This window comes from Centruroides sculpturatus, unplaced genomic scaffold (genome assembly GCF_000671375.1).
Source record: "Centruroides sculpturatus isolate CEXI.00-Female unplaced genomic scaffold, Cexi_2.0 scaffold217, whole genome shotgun sequence".
In the NCBI taxonomy this organism is placed as follows: domain Eukaryota; kingdom Metazoa; phylum Arthropoda; class Arachnida; order Scorpiones; family Buthidae; genus Centruroides; species Centruroides sculpturatus.
In genome coordinates this window covers 282,171-304,708 of record NW_019384750.1, presented here as the reverse complement: position 1 = coordinate 304,708, position 22,538 = coordinate 282,171, and the positions used below count along the sequence as shown (strand labels likewise).

The window sequence follows — 22,538 nt, the reverse complement described above, 5'->3', positions numbered from 1 at the left end:
CAAAAAAAAGTTGAAATAAAGTGATTAAACAAAAATTATTACAAATATCGTAAATAACAGTTCACAAATGCATATATAGAGATATTTTTTTAAGGGGGAATGGGCTTCACAATTTGAAATCGATCGAACACACAGTGCTCGAACGCTCGTGTAAACGCGCGCCATCTATCGTAGGATAAATGCCAGAAACCTTCGCGGGAGTGTATTAAAAACTAGCAGACCCCGCCACGCGTTGTTGTGGCTCAAAATGTATAAATGTATAACACTTTCTCCGTGTGGGGGGAAATTTTCCGAAAAATTTCTTTTTAGTGTACATTCTCTTGGCGTGCCCTATTAAAACGGAATCAAAAACGCAAAAAACCACATCTAAAATAGTAGAAATAGAAGCAGAGTTCTTTATGGTAAGCCTTAATCCTAACCATCTCCCTTCAGTGGGGGAATTTCGACACGTATATTATATAAAAACACGTGCGTATTCGAATGCAGCGTAGTGTGAAAATTTCAAAGGAATTGGTAGGAACGAACGAACATTACATTTTTATTTATATAGATAGATAGATGATGATCTGCTTTAGTCCATCCTCACAGAAAAGCAAACTTAAGGCGTCATACTCGTAGCGCCAACTGTTGGACATAAAAGCCTTAACCCTAGACAAAAATCCATTGTAGTTTTATTTAATTAATAAAAAATCTGCAGGTTTGATTAGTGGTAAACATTCCGGGGGTCATAAAGATGCTACAGTTAAAATTTGGTAACGATTGGTTCAGTAGTTTTCACGGTTAGTGGTCACAAACGAAAAATACGTTGTCTCTTTATATAATAGTATAGATCATAGTAAAATATATCATATCTATCTGTCAAAAGACTATTGGTAATCATATACAATTCTTTTAACATCAGTTATCATGCTTCTACCATATTTGCTAAATTTATACATAGTGTATATGTTAGCATGAAAGACTGAAATTAGAGAATGTCGATATTCTCCAGTGAATGTTGACACACAAAAAATACGTTGGTGAAAGACAGGATATTTGGTTATATTATTATACATTCAAACAATCATCGGTGTATGTCAACAAGCACAGATAAGCTTTGGTGGAGGTCAAAACAACACCCAGGAAGCCAATGTCGACAGAAAGGCAACAGTCTGTTGCCAAATTCTTTGTTCTGCTGCAATTGAAATCAAGTGGTATCTATTTGTTATACTCTGGAACACTGCTGTTTGTCAGTCTTATGCAAGGTTTGCTGGTGCGTGCAATGTTTTCTTAAATTATATTTTTTTATCCGATACCCTAATTTATATTGAATGGATACTGCAGTGAACCAAGAACTTTTTTGAAATGTTATGTGCATTAATTGCAAGTAAACGAGAAGACAATTGTCTTTATTTTTCTCAAGAAAAGTACTCTAAAATACTTTCTGAAGTGATTTCTGCTAAAACTAAGTGCAGCACACTTTTGGATTACAGATCAGTGGTTCCCAACCTTTTTTCATTAGCGTACCCCGTGACATGTCATATTTCTAGATTGTACCCCTCATTTAAGAAATTTAGTGAGTACTCACTCGTATTGTTAATTTTACATATTGTAACTTTAAATTAAAGAAAAAAAAGTAAATAAAAAAATGTATAATAAAGTTGTGATTGTTGCAAGGAACATATTTTACCTAATAATTTTTTAATACTATTAGTTTGTGATACATAATATATTATTTTTTCTGCCATAATAACTAACTTTTTTCTGTACCCCTAAACAACCTATNTAGATCAGTGGTTCCCAACCTTTTTTCATTAGCGTACCCCGTGACATGTCATATCTCTAGATTGTACCCCTCATTTAAGAAATTTAGTGAGTACCCGTATTGTTAATTTTACATATTGTAACTTTAAATTAAAGAAAAAAAAGTAAACGAAAAAATGTATAATAAAGTTGTGATTGTTGCAAGGAACATATTTTACCTAATAATTTTTTAATACTATTAGTTTGTGATACATAATATATTATTTTTTCTGCCATAATAACTAACTTTTTTTTGTACCCCTAAACAACCTATCGCGTACCCCTAGGGGTACGAGTACCACAGGTTGGGAATCGCTGTTACAGATGATTAAAACGTTTTGATGTTTTAAAAATTAATGATGAAGAGAAATTAATTATACCATTAAAACCAGGAGAAATGAATATACAGTATTATGTTACCAATGATGAATTGTTCAGTATACTATCTGAAACTCACAGCAGAACAGGCCATGGAGGAAGAACACATATGCTTAAAGAATTGCAACTTAAGTTACAAAAATATTACATATGAAGTTGTAATGTTGTATTTTAATTTATGTAAACAATGTCAAATGAAACATAATGCACCATAAAAAGTATTGTTGTGAAACTAATGGTCAGTTTGGAGTTAAACTCAAGACATCAAGTCGATCTGATAGACCTGCAGTAACAACTGCAGGTCTATCAGATAGACAGGGACGACGAATATCAGTTCATAATAGTGTATCAAGATCATTTAACGAAATTTGTCCAGCTACGACCTTTGAAAACTAAGATAGCTGAAGAAGTAGCATATCACCTTCTTCAAATATTTTTAACATTTGGTGCTCCAGCTATATTGCATTCAGATAATGGTAGGAATTCTGTAATCAAGTCATATCTGAACTATGTGCTATGTGGAAAGATGTTAAGATAGTTCATGGAAAGCCTCATCATAGTCAAACACAAGGCTCAGTTGAAAGGGCCAATCATAATATACAGAATATGTTAACTGTATGGATAAACGATAATGATACAAATGAATGGTCAATGGTTTGCCATTTGTACAATTTGCCAATAACACTACATATCACAAAGGAATATGCCAAAATCCTTATGAAGCCATGTTTGGCGTTAAACCAGAAAGAGGCATAGCATCATCATCTTTGCCTGGCAAACAAATCGCAAATATTGAAACCAAAGAACAACTCAAAGAGATTGTTAATATTGTGAATGTGTCTCTTTAATCCGATCAATTCAGTTCGGTAGACTATCAATATTATAACAACAGATTTAATACCAAATACAAAAAAGATAAGAGTTATAATAGTTTTCCTTATATTAATGAGATTTATAATAATTGTAGCAAATTTTTAAAAAGAGAAAATATTGTTTTGGCCCCATCTTTGACCAATAAAATTTCACGTAATATTTATAATAATAATAATAAATATAAAATGAAGGTTGATAATTTAAAAAAATCAGGTGTAGTATATAAAATTAGTTGTGATTGCCAAAAACCGAAAAATTATATAGGTGAAACTAGTAGAACTTTAGAATTAAGAATTAAAGAACACGAAGCAGCAATTAGACTAAAACACAATAATTCTCCATGGTTCAACCATATAAAAAATAGTAAGTGTAAAATAGAAATAACATAAAAATAATTCATTTGGAAAAAGATATGTATAAACGTAAATTTAAAGAACATATAGAGATTATAAAATGTAAAGATGATAATTTAATAAATATTTCAAATGGTATGTAAATAGATCAACTGTGGTACAATATAATAGATGGCGCTAATAGATAAAATTGATTGTAATATATTGTGACATAAAATAATAAGTGAAATATATTGTAAAAGTGTAGATGTGTTCTCTTGAAAATGTGTTAATATTAATATACTACGTATTATTAATCTGTAAAAAGATCATAATTGCTGCGACATTATATTGTAGAACATACACATTCTTTAAAAGTTATAATTATACAAGATTTTATGAAAACATGTTAAAAGTGAGTATTGTGTTATATTGTTTCTGTTAAAATATATGATGTTATAAAGTAAAAATTATAAATGTATTAATATATTAGGTTTACCGTATTAATGTGAAAATGTATTTGAAGTGTTTTTAAATGGCTGTATTTTAAACTCTTTCCAACGTTACCCGTAATACACCGTGGTTAAAAATAAAATAAAAAAAATAATAAAAATAAAAATGCTGTATTGATAGTCTACCAAACTGAATTGATTGGATTAAAGAGACACATTCACAACGAAATAGCAGCTACCATAAGTGATATTTTAGAAGATTGTTAATACTTTTGAAGAAAATTTGAGCAGTGGCCATAATGAATACCATATTGCAAAGGAAAATATTAAAGAGGAGCTGCAACCCACCACATCTTCATATCAAGCCCCGACTAAACAATATGAAGTTATTTCTATAAAAAGAGCGGCCGCGAAAGAGAATCTTCTACTGCAAGCAACAAAAATGTTACGGACCTCAAAAAGAAAATTTCCTCCTGCTCAAATTGGTGATACCGTACGAATACAAGTCTCTGATGTTGACTATGGCCATATAGATGCCCAAAACGTGTTGGCTGTTGTTGTTGGAATAGAAGACTCTGACTTTTATAAATTAGCAAACAAAAAAGGTGCCCTCAAGCAGCTTTATACCCGCAATCAGTTTGTAATTTGTAAAGAAAAGTTACTTTCCATAGATGAGATTTCTTCTCAATAAATATCGCCGAAAGAAGCCGAAAAGTGTATATATAGTTTATTTTAAAAATTAAATCAATAGAGAAAATTAATTTGAAAAATTTTTATTTTACAATTAGATATGCATTTTGATTGTTGAACCTACTCTCTTCACATTGTATTTTACAGAATGAAAAATTTCATACAACATTTTGTTTGTTTGTATAACTTTTTGCATTTATAAAATGAATTACATAATTTCAATTCTGTGCTTATTTCACAACCATCAGCATAATTTTATATCTTTAATCACTTCATACTTTCTATATCATAATGTCATTACTGAAATATAATACAATATTGGAAAACAACACAAATTGTTGACAAGATGAAAAGTTTTAGTGGTTTTTATAATTTAGTTGATCTCAATGTTGATTCAATACATTCTATCAACATTGAGGTTCACAATTCAGAAAATACTATTTAAAAAATAAACCAACCAATGGATATCAAATATTCAGAATATTTGTAAAATTGAGATTTACTACATTGGAAGTAAATTAACACACAGGCATCAGGTTGAAAATCTTTTACTATTGTCTCATTGCTTCTAAGTAAATAACAGAAATTTGAGTTATTTAAGGAAATTGATTTCATTATAAAGTTTTATATCATTTTTAAGAATACTTTATGATGGGATTAAAAATTAAGTGAATTCACATTTTAATATATAATATACAGTTTACTTTTAAATATTAGAAAAATATGAAGCATTACAAAATTCTTAAACAAAAAAATACCTGATATCAATGTGTTAAAGTCTGGAATTTCAGTACATAGTATGTGATGATGCAAAAGCTTTTAAAAACTAGTTTAATCACTTTAAGTACAAATATTAAAGTAAAAATACTAGGAATTCAAAAATTTTAAATTAGCAAAAGAAATGATAATCAAAATGATGAAATTTTTAAGAAAAATAAAAATAGTAAGACATGAACAAATGCTAAATGATTAATTTTTAAAAATTTCAGTATTTAATAAATTTAACAATTTGGTGGCTAAACTTTAACTTTTATTTATTTAAAAATACAGAAAATGACTATCAATAAACTAAGTTGTTATAATCTATTCATGGCTGGGTAAAAATAATAGGTAATAAAAATGTGATCAATGATTAAATCAGTTGTTTCATATTATCAGAATATTACTTATACTTTATTAAAGTAATACCTTAAAAATATAAAAAAAATTTTATAAACATGCAATATTATTCTTCTCATTATTTATACATTTTCTTTATAAAAAAACTACATTAATAATAAATACAATTAATAAAGAAATGAATAAGTCAAATATGTGTATATACATACATACATACATATTTGACTTATTCATTTCTTCATTAATTCATGAAACTATTTCATATATATGTATATATATATATGAAATAGTTTATGTTAAACTGTTAAATATTTTCACTGACACAATTAAGCCTGGTACTCACGTGCGGCAACGAACGACGGAAATCGTCGACGGAAACAGTTGCCGTTCCGTCGTCTTTCCGTGTGGCGTGTACTCACATGCGGAAATTACCCTACAATTGAAACGCGCCATCTGCCAGCCGTAAGTATAAACAAGCTTCTACAATAGGTAGGCCACGTGCCAGTAGTCGTAAATGGCGTCTACCGGGATTGCTTTGTTATATCAATTAAACTTTTCAAGTTTGCCTTCGATCTTATAGCAAATAAAATAAATCTCAAAAACGAATAATTTGGATAGGAAAAATATTCTAAATCATCGAAAGTTAGGAATATCGAATACTTTCGTCGCCGAATTACGCTTACTTCATTCCCAATACTTTACACAATAAGTAAGTCTATTTAACATTAATATTTAAATCGGATAGTAATATAGAGTATAAATGAAATATATAAGCGTATTAGTGTACAAATAAAGCTTTTTAGCTTGTCGACCGCCATAGTTCAAATGCTATCGTCCCACGTGATCTTTATGACGACATTGCTAAACGGTCTTCCTATTGGTCTAATTTTTACCATGCCGCTTTCCGTCGCGGTAAAAGTTGAAAATTTTCAACTTCGTATTCCGTCGACGTCGACGGCAAAAGTGACGTCATTTTGACGTTCCGTCGACCGTTTCCGTTGTCCGTTGCCGCATGTGGGTACCAGGCTTTATGATAAAAAGTTAGTAAAGGTTTTTATAAATTAAAAATTAACTTATATAAACTGAAAAATAATAAGTACATTTGCACTTATCCAAACTTTCTTCAAATTAATATACAAACTAGTAATTCAAATGTAGAACATTCAGATTCAAAATAAATTACGATATTGCTTGTTTTATATACAGTAATACCTTGGTTTTCATTGACTTTATTTATCATTGATTTTTTCCACAAAAAATTTGTCTCAGTTTTTGTCAGCGTGACCACGTGATCTCACTGCTAATTTTGTGAAATCAAAGGGCAACCCATGCTTTTTCCTGCTCACTGTGGCATTGTTTCTCATTGTGTGAACATTACCCTGCATGTCTAGCCAAACAATTCCATTACTTTCCTTTCCTTTTAACTCCATCATGGGGCCAAAGAAAGTTTCCAGAGCCAGCAGCCCTTTGAAGAAGGCCAGGAACATGATCGAGTGGAAGAAAATCATTGAAAAAATACAAGAGCAGCATTAAGATTATTGAAATCGGTTGCATGTACGTGGAGGGACAAAAAAAAAAAATGAATTTTTTGCATAAAAACTTTATTTATTAACTTTTTTTACAAAATTCCTTCAGTCACCTTCAAAGTATTTGCCATTAGATGCACTGCACTTGTAAAGTCTTTTTCCCCCACTGTTTGAAGCATCTCTGGAACTCTTCAAACTTGATATCATCCAGTACCCTTAGTGAAGTTGTTTTTACCGCCTCCACATCATCAAAATGCTTCCCTTTTAGATTTTTCTTCATTCTCAGAAACAGAAAAAAGTCACACAAAGTTAAGTCTGGTGAATATGGAGGGTGGGGAACAACAGGACATCCCGGAGAGACCAAACAGTGGGTCACTTGTAAGGCTGTGTGTGTGGGGGTGTTGTGATGAAGGAACCAATCATTTGATTGCCAAAGTTCCACGTGTTTCCTTCGCACATCTTCTCACAGATGTCTTAAAACTTTTTTGGCAGATATTTTCAATGTTTTCATCATTTCGAGATGTTGAAGGACACCCAGAATTTCACAGGTGGAACAAAATAACAGTAAGAGAAACTACAAACTGATGCTGTCTGCACAGCTGTTTCATGAAGGTCCATCTAGCAGGAGAACTCTCTACTACATCTACGAATGGCAGTGCGCTCTCAGTTTGGTTTTTTTTTTTTTGGTCCCCCTCATATGGGAAATCACCATCCACAATAAGTTCCATTGTGGTGAAAAAAAGGAAGCAATAAATGAGACTAATATAGCAAAAGGCGTGAATGTGCTAACATAACAGAGATCACAAATAATTGAAGATGTCGAACAGTTATTATTAATTTGGATCAATCAAAAACAGTTATATGGCAATTCTGTTTCAGAGGCCATTATATTAATCTTTTATATTCATTTCATATTAATTTCATATTGTTTTTAGTATTAAACACTATATTTATTCTCTAAAAAAATGTGTTTTTGGTATGTATTTTGGAGTGTCTAGAACAAATTAATTGGATTTACGTTGATTCATATGGAAATAATTGCCTCAGTTTTCATCAGTTTTGGATTTTGCCGACTGTTTTCGAAAGGATTATCAACAAAAACTGAGGTATCACTGTATTTAAATATATAAAAACAATTTCTCACTGTTTCCAGCAGAAAATTTTGCTAACAACCTGAAGGTGATTTAACTTTAATAATAAAAATGAAAGTACTTATTATTTTCCATTTTTATGAGTAACTTTTCTTAAAAAAAATTATTGTCAATAAATGTGTCAGTTAAAACATTAAATAAAATGACAGTTTTATATAATATCTAAGAATTTCAAAAATGTATAAATAAGTTTTAAAAAACAATAGAAAAAAAATGGAAAAACTGCAAAAGCCAGAACAAAGAATCAACAAATAATAACAAGCATATAAATTACACTAAACTTTTACTATAGAAATTAAATATAATTTATATGCTTGTAATTATTTGTCAATCCTTTGTTTTGACTGTATACTAGAAAATACAGATATAATATATCACACAAATAAATCAAGAAAAATATTCTTATATGTAAAATAATTAATAGTATAAACAATAAAAATCACCATTTTTCACTATCTTTGAGTATAGAAAAATTTATCATTTGAAATCAGTCCTTGAATGCCAAATTTTTAAATTAAATTTGTCGATAAAAGTAATAATTAATAAATTCAAAAAATAAAAGCATAATTTTAATTATATTTGTAAACATATATACCTATTATTCTTGATTTAAACATTACTGAAATTGTTATAATTTCACAAAAAATTTTAAGAAAAACCTGTACTGTATTACATAAGCAAAACTCTATAGTAGAAAAATAATCTAGATCAAAATCAACTATATTGCTTAAAACAGCAACAATGTAATAATCAACAATTTCAAATAAAAAAATATTACATGCATAGTTAAATCTTTGTTAAAGACAATAATAAACTAATTTAATTGCATATAATTAAAAAACATTATTCTTATATTGAAAACTTTAAAATTTGATAGATCTATCAAAACTAAAATAAATCCTTAACAATGTGTAGCTTGAGATAATTTCATGATGAATAAAACTAACATTAAAATTTTTTTAACTTAAATAATTTATTTTCACTCTCACATTCTTAAAATCATTTCATGTTTTCAGAATATATATTCCACAAAGTAAAATTTCCAGAAAAATTACTAAATTATTACAGTGCTTTAGCCAATAATGGATAGTTTATTGGTTATATTGCACCATCCAATATATCACTTATTTGGTTTGTCTCCCTATATGCACAATATATTGAGAGGGTACTGTAATACTGTATATTTTTTTTTCTGAAATTTAAATTAATCATCTAGCATTTTTTGAATTTAAATACATTTTGTACTAAAAGTGATAATTACTTTAAATGAACACCATATATTATTTTACTACTATTATATATAGTATTTATAATGATTTAATATTTAAACCATATAGTATAAAAAGTTTTTCATTTTAATATAATCATTGTAAATGATAATTTTTTTTATATTTTAATTCATTTCAATATTAATAAAATGTTTAAAATAAACAATTCAAAATTTAATAAACCAACCTCTGTCTTTCCAATTCTGCCAATCGTTCAACTTCGTCCATTTTTTTCATCTTTCTTCTACTTGAACTGTGTAGTCCATCTAATGCATCACTACTGCTACTTGATGAAGATGAACGGGAATGTTTCCTTAAAAAAATTTACTTATTAAATTAATATTTTATTCTAAAAATTTAACAGACAATTTCAGGGTCATGAGCTTATTTTAATTTTTTAAAACTTAAAACATAGTAACTGTTGTCAAATTAGAATCTAGGCATTTATTATAATAAAATCTTGTATTTTCAAAATCAGTAAGCCAGTTCTTAGTTATTAACTCTATCAGTTATATATACATTAACCCCTCATTATATCACTCATTTGGATATAGGCCCATCATATTCTTTTGTCTTCTAAATGTAAATGTGCTTAGCCAATAATGGATAGTTCATTGATTATATTGCATCATCTAATATTACTTATTTGGTTTGTTTCCCTATATGTGCAATATAATAAGGGGATACTATACTACGAAATATTTCTTTTTCTCCATTTCAATAAAGCTGAGAAAAACATGCACATTATTGCTATACACCTTATTATGGGAAACTTGTCCGTTTAAACAGTTCTTTGAGTTAAATTTTCAAGCAATTCTTAAAAATTTTAGACCTTCTTTTATCAAATTAAGACATCATCTCCAATGCTATAGAATAATTTTCCCCAACATATTACAAATAGGAACAGTGAATTAGGAAAATGTATATCTATTTTACATTTTCTAACCAGTTAATACTAAAAATATTGTATCTATTTTAGAATTTTAACTATCAAAAAATCTTTTTAACATCCAAAAAATGCAAAATTTCTTTACAATGACAATGGTCATACAATTTTCTAAAAAAATTACACTGTTCTGTATTAAAATCTTTCCGTGAAAGAAAATATGATTTTTTAATGTATTTTAGTGTGCTGAATATGAATCTGAAGTCCAAAATCTATTACTTACAGTTTTTTTAGATGCCTCTTTTAGACAAATTTTATGTTACTGTTGAATAAAATAAATAATATAAAATTATTATATAATATGCAATCTGAATCATGATTTGGATCTTACAAAAAGAAAGGGTAAACTACTTGCATCATGTCTCCAGCAGTGGAAACTTAAAAAAAAAAAAAAACAAAGTTAAGATTTCCTGTTACAGAAAAAGGAAATCAAGAAATGTGAAATTTTTTTCAATGGAGGACAATCTCATTTTTTGCAACAATATACAGGAAGCCCTTGGTTTACGCTGCAGTTCCGTTCCTACAAAAGCCGGCGCAAATCGAATCGGCGTAAAATGAACCCATATTTACAGTGAGGTATAGGGTTAGGTTCTACATAAGTGAAAAATAAGCTAATAATTTTGTTTATTAATACAATATAATACAAAATACATATAAATTTTTAATTTTTAAAATGTATTTTATCATAAAATAAAGTAAAATGTTTTTATTTAAAAATTTTAGTTTCGAATTTCTTACATTTTTTGGAAAAAAGTATCCATCTTTAATTGTTTATATTTTTGATTTGTTTCATTAAGAATTTCGGAATATAATCGAATATGATGCTCCTTTTTACATTTGCACTTCGCTCCCAACATTGTTTAACTCACAAACTTCATCCGTCAAACTTTCCTTAGTTGAAAAGATATGTTAACCTGACGTAGAGCTATGGACGAGCGAAGACACTGATTGGTTGACCACCGGTCGCCGTAGCGCATATATAAGGTCAGTTTGAGCGGGAAAATTCAAGGTGGCTAAGGAGAGATAAATATCATCTGGCCAATGAGAAGTAGATTTGTCTCACTAACGATAATTTGCGATCGCAGGAAGTGCTATTGTGTCGTCCTGAATGAACTGATATGGGATACATTCATTGGCGCTATGGATTCGGATGCCATTTATTGGACTATCAAGTTTAATATCTTGACTCGTGGGTACCTAAACGTTTAGTATTTTAATATTAATTTAATGCAAATGTATACATACCCAATAATATTAAACAGAAAAAATAAATATATTTAATAAAAATCTTTGTTTTAACGAATATGCAATGTCGCGGCTCGGTAAATACATCAACACTGAAATGAAAATCAGTCTGGCATAGGGAAAATCGGGGAATTACACCTCAAAACAGCGAATTACGCAACGGCGTTATTGTGAATTGGCGTAAACCGAGGGCTACCTGTACTGCATTTGTTGGAGGAGCTCAGCTGTCACAGGATCCTACAGAGTGGAGACTCTATTGAGTCATCAAGTTAAGCCTTAAAGGAGTTTTGCTGCACAATGGCAACAAACATCAATCCATTTTGGTCCCTCATGCTGTTTACATGAAAGAAACTAACAACAACATGAAGATAACACTGGACAAGATAAAATACAATGAGCATAAGTGGAATGTGTGTACTGACCTCAAAGTTGTTTGCAATGCTAACAGGTCTTCAAGAAGGATAAATTAAATTCTGCTGTTTTTTATGTGAATGGAACAGTTGAGCAAGAACCAATTACAAATTGGTTCTTGCTCAACTGTTCCATTCACATAAAAAACAGCAGAACACAGCAATCACACAGCAAACATACAACGTCAGAAGAATATTGCTTTTCCTGCTCTGATGAAGAAAACTAAAATCCTCTTATGTCCTCTTCATATGAAATTGGTTTGATGAAAAACTTTGTGAAAGGTATGGACAGAGAAAAAGAAGCAAAAGTTTTTTCATCTGAGCAATGCAAAAGTAGAGGTGGGAATATTTTTATCCCCAAATAAGATAGCTTTTGAAGGAAAAAGTTAACTCAGTAGAAAGGACAGCATGAGAGACATTCAAAAACATGAGCAAGAAGTTTTTGGGGAATGTATGATCTAACAACTATGAGGAAATCATGGAGAAGCTGGTAACATCCTACTAAACACTAGGTTGCAATATGACACTCAAGATGCATTTCCTGCATTCTCACTTAAGATTTTTTCCCATAAACCTAGGAGCTGTTTCTGATGACCATGGAGAAAGGTTCCATCACACTCTTTCTCAAATGGAAAAGCAGTACAGAAGGTTTACTGTTGGACTCTACAGTGAGAGATTTCAGAAGAATATGAAAGGAAGAAAACATGTCATTAAGTGTGTTCAGTTTTTAAATGTATAGAATTATAAAAAGGAGTAATTATCATACATTTATTTGTATCTAATTAGCAATGTGTCTAGTCAATAAATATGATATTTTGAACAGAAAGTGTTTTCCTTCAAAAAACTTGTTTCTCTCAAAAGTGGTGGGTGTTAGGCCAATTCTGTTGACAGATTCATATTCAGCACCATTGAAACTATAAAAATCAGTAAAAATGTTTGATGGGAACAGAAATAAATTGTTTTTTTCTTTCAGAACAGTTTCAATTAAGAAAGGCACTGATTTTTTGCAAAACAATAAACTTTTTTTTTTAGAGTTTTTGACTGACATTTTCATTATTATTATTTTTTAATGTGGCCATATTATTATGTTTCAAAATATATTTCAACATTAATATTTTTAATTTTATAATAAATCTATAAAAAAATATGAAAAAAATAAAGAAAATAATGGTTATAAAATGATGATAAAACTTTCTATTTAGTTATTTAATTTAATCAAAACAATTCAGAAAAAGTTTTCAAACACAGTTTATTAATTTGCAAATTTCCAAAGCAAAATATTTCAATTTAATTCAAGCCTGCATGAAATTTTATCCATTACATAGAGTTTTGAAATAAAAGTGGGGTTTTCTTTTTTGGTTCTTTTTAAAGCTATGTTTTGGCTTTTCATAAAATATTGAAACTGTGATTCAATAATCAACAACAATTCATCATTACTGAAAGTGCATACCCATGTAAGTATGCAGCAATGTAACAAGTGACTGAATTGATCAAAAACAAAGTAAACAACATTTCAATTTCATTTTTAAAATATGAGATCCCTATATTTTAGCAAATTTCCTCAATTAATGTGTATAGGCTTAGCCAAGATGCTATTCCATATTTTAGGGCTAATGTTGCAATATTATTTTTTATACCACAAATTTTCCTGGGACCACTTTAATTTCCCCAAATCTCATTTGCATGATAGGACATATTCTGCACTTCTGTTTTAGATCAGAAATTTCCTCCAACTATTGAGATGATATAAATCCAAACTTTCACAAACTTAAAAAGCAGAAAAATTACAAAAAAATTTTTTAAGAGCTGGCACAGGCTCCATGAATAGTTTAAAATTATCAAAAGGAATAACTCCACAGTTATTAAAAAAACTATAACTTTGGAGTAAACAAAGTATGCATAAATTTTATAACTAGGATATCACAGACTTTGTTGTAATGTGATAGAAATGAAGCAGAACTGGAAAAAAGAAGCAATCCCTGCACTTGTTAGGCACAAAAGAGGTGATCCTTATATGTGATGGATGCAGACAGGTGAACTTTGCACTTGCTGCCACAAGAGGCGATCCCTGTACCTGCCAGCAATGGGAGACAATCCTTCCACTTGCCAATACAGAGGGATGATCTAAGAACAAAGTAATTTCCATAGATTGTTTTGTTCTTGTGGTTTGTTCATTTTTCACACCTTTTGTTCATTGTGTGCATCTAACATTTTTTGTTAGATGAACACAATGTGTTTTTATTTTTGACCCCTAAATTCAGTCAGGTGCACTTAGTTGCATCAGAGAGTACGTTCATTGTCACTTTAATATCTCTGTATATAAAAAACCTAATTTTATTGGTCACAGATTAATACCCACTGCTCTGTCTAGTCCTGGCTATATTAATCAGGCTATTTTATGCTATAATTAATTATAGTGGGTGATTGGCTAATGAACAGTTCGGATCACAAACAATTTCACAAAAGATTTTTATGTTCGGACAATGAACACCTCACAGAACACAAACAAGAAGCGACGATGCATTTAAGATTTGTAAAATTATATTTATATTTTACTGACATTTATGAATTGTTTATTTTTATTATTTTTATTTATATTTAATTGGAAACATCAGAGATGATTGTATTCCACCCCACCTAATAACAAAAAACAAAACAAAAAAAAAAAATGATCCCCCAATAAAATGATTACAAAATATAAAAGATATAACAGACATAAAAAAATTATAAATAAAGTAAAATGGAATGAGACTTTCACAGTTGTATACATAACCTTTTTGCACTAGTTAATTTCTGTTCTCTAAATCTTTGTAAGTGCTTTTCTGAACTTTTTATTTAAGAAAACTGATAATATTATAGGGTCTAAAAAGAGTGGAGTGTCAAGAACTGTATTCACTACAGAAACTAAGCAAGAGATAATAGCCAAGGTAGAAAGTAGGAAGGTGTCTGATGTTGCCAGGTTTCAACAGGTCTACAGTAAGCACAATCTTAGCTAAGAAAGATATAATCAAAAAGACTCAAGCAGATAAAGGAGTAACGAAAATCACATCTAACAAACAAAGATGTGCCATCCATGAAAAAATAGAGAGATTGATTTTAGTTATTATAAACATAGTAAAAAAGTATATAAATTTTTTATTTATTTTTGTGGGTCTCCAGAACAAATTAATCAAATTTCCACAAAAATCTATGATATATCGATAATCAGTTAATGAACAATTCGGATAGCGAACATAATCTTGGAACAGATTATGTTTGTTAACCGATCACCCACTGTATTAAAAATTAAGTCATTTGGTATCAGAGGTAGACATTGGGTAGCGCACTGCACAGTAAGCGAGCTGCAGGTTTGACGCCTGCTCCAGGACAATTCTTTTCTTGCAGACTGTTCTAAATCATTTAATAAATATTAAATTATAATAATTATTAATTTTGTTAAGAGATGGTGCCTTATATCTATTTCTAGTACCAAATTACTTCATTTCTAATTATTAATTGTAGCATAAAATAGCTTGATTAATTACAGGAACCATTTGGTTTAGTAAAGAATGAGTGACCATTATGTGTCTTAGAAATGGTTTTATGCTTTGCTTATGTTTCAGGAAACCATAAAAGCTTATTTTAATTGGAAAAGCTAAGAAACCTTGTTCCTTTAAAACATATTGAAACTAAATACTTCCCTGTAATTTACTACAATCAGAAAGGGACATGGATGACAAGCAACATTTTTGTTAAGTTTTTGCCTCCAAATGTCACTGCATTAGTCCAACATATGAATCAAAGAGTATCTGTGAAACATTACAGGTCCAAACTCCTGAAAAATCTTATTGATGAAACTGTTACACTACCCAAATTCTGGAAACAGTTTTCATTGATGGACATAGTGCATAGTATGTCTAAAATAAAACATGTAACATTACATTGGTCTTAGTGGAAAATTCTTGTCCAAATACCTGCAGAAAATAATCAAATTGATGTTGAAGAAGACAACACCAGTAAATTTTTGCATTGGTTGCTTTAATCAGTGCAAAAATTTCATCAGAGTTGGGCTTTGAAAAAGATGATGAAAATTTAGAGGAATGGTTTCAAAGTGATGCTTGTAATCCAGGTTTCATCAGCTGACCAATAAGGACATTGTAGACACTATCACCACAAAGGACTGTGAAGACAATAGAGTGAAAATGAGGTGAAGGGATGAACAAAATAAATGAAAAATATTTTGTCTCTTCACCTCATGTTTCTCTTGCTATAGCTTTGCAATGTGTCAACACATTACTAGATTATAAGGGAACAACAAGGTTTTGTATACTATAACATTACTACTACATGAAAAATACATGTTACAATAAATAAACAATTTATGACCAAAAACAAAGAAATATTACAGACTACTTCCAGAATGTTAAGACAAATTAAATAGCCTAGCATATATGGTAAGTATAGTTGATCCTTGAACAGTATTACTTTACTTATGTGTACGATATGTGGCTATTAAATAATAAGACTGGTTACAAAATTGTGAATTTTTATTACAACTGTACAACTTAATTGTTGTCCCCTTCAACATACTCCCCTTCTCTATCTATAAACCATTGAATACAAATTTTCCATTAATGGAAGAAATGCTGCAAGTCGTTGGATGTTATCTGCTTTAATAGCATTGCCATTTTTCCTTTACCTCATCAACTATCTGAAAATGGGTGCCCTTCAATGTGGATTTCAACTTTGGGAAAAGGTAAGTCACATGGAGCTAAGTCCAGTGAGCAAGGTGGATGGTCCAATACTGGGATCTTATCAGCCAGTTAATGCTTTATAGACAATGCCCTGTAGGCTAGTGTGCTGTCCTTATAGAGAATCCAAGCATTGCCTTTCCACAGATCTGACATCAAAGCGAGAGATGAAATTTGTCTCTCATACATAGTGGCATTTCTGGTTGTTCATAACGATCTCGTCTTTGTTGTTGATATCACGATTCTATTCAGTTGATTATACATGTTTGGGTTATCTGTGCACGCAACACAGTATAGAATTTTAACGAATGAAATTATAAAATTTTTGAAAATGCAATATCATGTACATAATCATAGATCAAGTGGCAAGGAAAGAACATGTTCAAATAAAGCACGTAACTTTGACAAAGTTATTACTAAATTTTTTTTTTGTTTTATAACGTTTTTAGATTGTAATGTCAATTTGTCTCTTAACAAATAAAAATTTTAATAACCTAAGTTAGAAAAGCGTGTGTACTTAGATATTTTTTGAAATATTACCATCTAATTTCTCCTTAACTATCTAAGTAAGATTAACATCATAATCGATAGTTCAATAATTGATGTAGGATAATTAAAAAAAAAAAAGAATGGAATCACTGATGTTTCCGAGTAGGCACTAGAAAAAAATCAGAAGCATTTTCTATCTAGAAATATTTCTTCCAAGATAGAGAACATTCTCTAATATGATTGTACAGCACGAGTAGCATCCAGTCATCCATATTGGATATAACAAAATTGAGGCAAAAGATGATAGACTGGTCGAAAGACAACTATCCATTTGTCTCTGATAAATGAGAGAAGCGAAGAAAGAAAAAGTTGTCCAGAATTGCGTTTAGAGAGACTTGATGATCTCTCAATATGTAAATAAATGATTAGCCAATCAGTGACCAGCTTGTGACAGATGACAGACAATGACCAGAATACAGCCCCTGATCTATTCTTCCTTAGAGCCGCCGCAAACTAGGGCTTTGCGAGAGCAAACACGCTAGCAAATGTGCGCTAGCACAACCGATGACGTCGAAGGCTCCGCCCATGTCTTCTTGCCCACGCTGTTTTTCCTTCGCTAGCGCAGCGATACGAGAGTACGCTCGCTGTTCAGATATTTCAACAACTAGAGCATTTACGCTAGCAAGAGAGAGCGGGGAAGACGGATGACTACATAAACATGTCACATATCGAAAAAGAAATAATAGAATTTTATCGATGTACGTAAATTACATAATTAATACATTCAGTATTGAAAAGAAAATAGTATAACCGTTGTATGTAAATAGTAATATACAGTATAAATAGTTTTCGGCTAGTTAAGCCTAGTTAGGCTTAACTAGTAAACATTTTTTTTCCATGCTGTTTCAAAGTTCGGAACGAAAACTGACTGATTACAAGTATAGGTTATAATAAAATCTTGTTCTATAGCCAATCTACATCTGTGGAAACCACAGAATCCACGTCATGTGGACTACGTTACGCGAGCAAACGTTGTGTAGTTTGCGGCTGCTTCATGCTCGCGTAGCTTACCTAGCAAAAATGGCTCATAGCATCATGGGAAAAAAGGCGGGGCTTAGGAGCGCACGCTAGCTCCCGCATCCTGTAGTTTGCGGCGGCTCTTACTTGTTCTGTCAGCTTGACTAGAACCTTGAGGTAATAATGTTAGTTAACTGTCTTACCCTCTGGCACCCATTCAATCATTATCATGCCGTTGATATTAAAATAAATCAGCTTTTCTATCACTTTTGATGTACTCATTCTTGCTTTCTTTCATTCTCAGCAATGTGGGAATTTTAGAGTGCAACAATTGTCTCTCTGTTTCTGGACTGTACTGGAAAATCCACATCTCATCACAAGATGATGTTCTCCTGCAATTCTGACTCTGCTGTCAGCCATTTCATTTCAGCAAAGCAACTGCACATATGCATCTTATACAACTACTTACAGACAAACAACAAGTGAAAGCAAACAATGCTTATCTCAAATTATTACAGAAATTGCTTTTAACCCTAGGTATATAATTAAATTAATTAAAATATCTATAACCATGAGGCAGATAATAGTAAGAGCTTATCACACCAATGATAATGGGCACAAACACTCGGCAATCAAAGCAAAAACATTTAAAAAAACATAAAGGGGGTGTACAATAAGATGATCACATAAGTAGGGAAACCAAAAAACCCAAAATGCATTTCAAACTATTTTCCAATAGAAAATAGTCCCTCATCAGTTGGAATTAACTAAAGGTTTTAGTATACTTAAAAATTATACAAGGTGAAAAAAATAAACTTAAAACTATGCCTAAAGCTATATAATATAAAGATGAAAATGTCGCCATGACTATATGAGCAGTATGCATTATCAATGTAAATTATGTTAGCTGAATTATGTTATGAACTAATGTTATACAGACAGTTTAAATTATATACTGACATACCAAAAACAGTAAAATGACAGAGTTGTAGGTTCAGACATTACTACAAGATGCAGGGAGCAGTTACAAAGGAGGTGTGTTACCTTCCACATCTGGTGCACAAGTGGTGACAACAAATGATGCAACCAGATGTCAATGTTAATTTTGTCTATTTCATCCTTTAATAGATGAGGGCATATACACAAATATCGATTGGGATCTAGGCAAATTATTCTATAGATGTAACAAAATTATTACAGAAATTGCTTTTAGCCCTAAGTATAATTAAATTAATTAAAATGCTTATCTCAACTGTTTCTACAACCTTCAAATCAGATCATTCACTGCACAAGCAATCTCACTACTATAAGTACATGACTCACAGTGGGCCATCTCATTATTTAATAGCTTCACCTCATATACTGTATTTTTTTTTCCATTAAGAAATAAGTTGTAAAACTGTTTAAAGAAAAATGTTTTGAAGTATTTCCTTATCAATAAATCATTAATACAGTGGGTGATCGGTTAACGAACATAATCCGTTCCAAGACTTTGTTCGCTATCCGAATTGTTCGTTAACCGATTATCAATTTACCATAGGTTTTAATGGGAATTTAATTAATTCGTTCTGGAGACTGCCAAAAATAAAAAAATATATACTTTCTTACTACGTTTATTTATACGTAATAATAAAAATACATACATGCACAGTCTTGCGTTTTTATTAGTCATGTTTTTTCCGCTTGAAAGGGTTAAAGAATCTGTCTAATGTCGATTGCTTTTCTCTCTTCTTCAGGATTTTTCATAAGTAATTAATAGGATTACAATTATAGAAATCCCCAAGCTTCAACCTGGTTTGGATGCCATTCTAAGACTGTTGTTCTGACATCTTCCCACTTCTTCAAAAGATCTTTAGTAGCAAATATCGGCATTAATCCTCTTTTTCAGAAGAAAACATATCTCGCCGAGTTTCTTGGTGTTCTTCATTCAAGAGTTTTTGACGTTCTTTTGTCGTCAGATCCGTTTCAGGTTCCATTATGAACTCTTCGATGTTCTTTAATTCTCAGATGTGACTTTTGTTACTCCTTTAGCTGCTTGAGTCTTCTTGATTATACAGTATTTTTCTTAAATAAGATTGAACTACGGCCTAATGTAGACCTATTCACGCCATACTGCCCAGCAACATTAGGCATCTTCTGCCCACTTTCTACCTTTGCTATTATACTCTCACCTTTTGAAAAGAAAAAAAAAAAAAACAGACGCAAAACTTAATTTGTGCCTACCCGACAGTCTCGCGGATACATTAAAGAATTGTTTTGTCAGAAAAATAAAAGGCTGGAATTACAAGGGAGAGTTTCAAAGTTCGGAGGAATACTATCCGATTGGTATATACCGGCTTGAGCGTTGATGTTGACGTCTCCCGCACTCCGAAAAGTTTCGAATTGTTGCCCGAAGACAAGAGAAGACCAATCGGTATTCATTATTTTATGTCGCTTCTTCTTGTGTTCGTTATCCGATCATGTGTTCGTTGTCCAAACACAAAAATCTTTTGCGAAAGTGTTCGTTATCCAATCTGTTCGTTAACCGATCACCCACTGTATTGCAAAATTCACGTTTTACAATGATATCTAGTCGGCAACCCGTCATTCTTGGTTAATAATACAAGAAATTGATTGTAAACCGCTTGACACTAGTTCAATAAATTTTTCCAAATTTTCCATTTACATTAAAAGTTTTATTCAACTCTGATCACATCTAAAGTTTATTAATTAATTATCATTCTCAAAACATATGTTATTCATGGTATACAAACTATTATGTCAAATTTAATGCAAAATTAAAAGCTAAAAATTTCGATTCACTCACAATAAAACAGACTCGCAGATTATCTATGCCTCAACTAGCAGAGATTAGCCCAGATAACTGAGAGTACACGTTGCTCAAATTTAACAAATAAAACTTATTATACATTATATTTGGCTATGACAATTTATTTCAGAATCCGTTTACCAAGTACCAAATCTCGTTAACAAACAACCACTCGTTTGTTTCCTATACAATATGGTATAGTTAGAGGAAATGTTTACATAAATATTTCTAATATTTTATGAGTAATTTTGTAAGTTTTCAATGTTACACAACTCAGAAAAACATATAAATATTACATATGTTCATCATGTATAATTTTAATATAAACATACTGTATTTTATTGTTACTTACAAATTAATGTTTTACCTTATAAAAATACATCAATGATTATGAATTACCAAACATTTACATATTAGTTTTTAATCAAATTACAAAATATACTTTATGAATAAATGATAAATGTTTACAACTGCAACGAGCATTTTTATTTTATTTTTTAAAATTCGTAAAGATAATGCAATAATTATTTCTATATTAAAATATCTTGGAAATAAATCAACAGTGAAATAACGTTATTTTTAGCGAGTTTTTAAGCAACGATTAAATCATTTGATTTACTTCACATCAAATCGTTTCTATTTCTGTAATGGAAATTTTTACCTTGAGCGGAATCTTCTTTCTGGTGTCCGACTCGTCAGTCTTAACTTGCTAATCCGTTCTTTACTTTTTTCTCTCGATCTAGACCGCTTATGAGAATGTTTACTGCGATGCCGATGCTTGCTAGGCGATCTGCTTCTGCTTCTAGATCTTCCCATATTTATTTTCGACTTCTAATTAAGATTAATTTCAATCTTCCGAACGACTAATAATGGACGCCAAACTCGATCATTAATTGTTTAATTTCTCGCTAGGAGCGCTTCGTTCGACACTAGCAAACGAATGATTTTTTTTTATCAATATTTTTTTACTATATTTCATGTATTGATTTAAAAAGAATATTAGGTATGTGTTTTTATTTCGGAAGTAATTAAAAATAATTATTTTTACAGATAAATGTTCAACTAATCAATAAAAGTATCTAAATAGTATAAATGATAGGCAAATGAATGAGGCGGTTAAGACTTCTACCTGCTGCTCCGGGAGATCCGGAATCGAATCCAGACGAACAACTAACCGGAAAATTTTTCATATATGTCGTGCCCCGTCTCCTACTACCTGCCCGTCTCCTTGGACGCCCGGACGGCCGAGTGGTTAATGTGGCAGCCTATCGCTCCGGAATCAAAGCGGACGGGTCGAAAAATTCCAGGAATTTTTCGCGAC

At 30.7% G+C, this 22,538-nt stretch overlaps 1 protein-coding gene across 2 annotated transcripts in view; it reads right to left on the bottom strand.

Annotated features, from left to right (window-relative positions):
• Positions 1-22,119, bottom strand: part of LOC111628545 (arginine and glutamate-rich protein 1-like) — a 44,483-nt gene extending 22,364 nt beyond the window's left edge. For both annotated transcript variants that reach the window (XM_023372357.1, XM_023372358.1), the window contains exons 1-2: positions 21,879-22,119; positions 9,759-9,884 (exon numbers count right to left, since the gene is read on the bottom strand). In XM_023372357.1, coding sequence (XP_023228125.1) covers positions 9,759-9,884; positions 21,879-22,033 — 281 coding nt within the window. In that variant the 5' untranslated portion in view covers positions 22,034-22,119. The remainder of the gene's footprint in view (positions 1-9,758; positions 9,885-21,878) is intronic.
• Between the last annotated feature and the right edge of the window lie 419 nt (positions 22,120-22,538).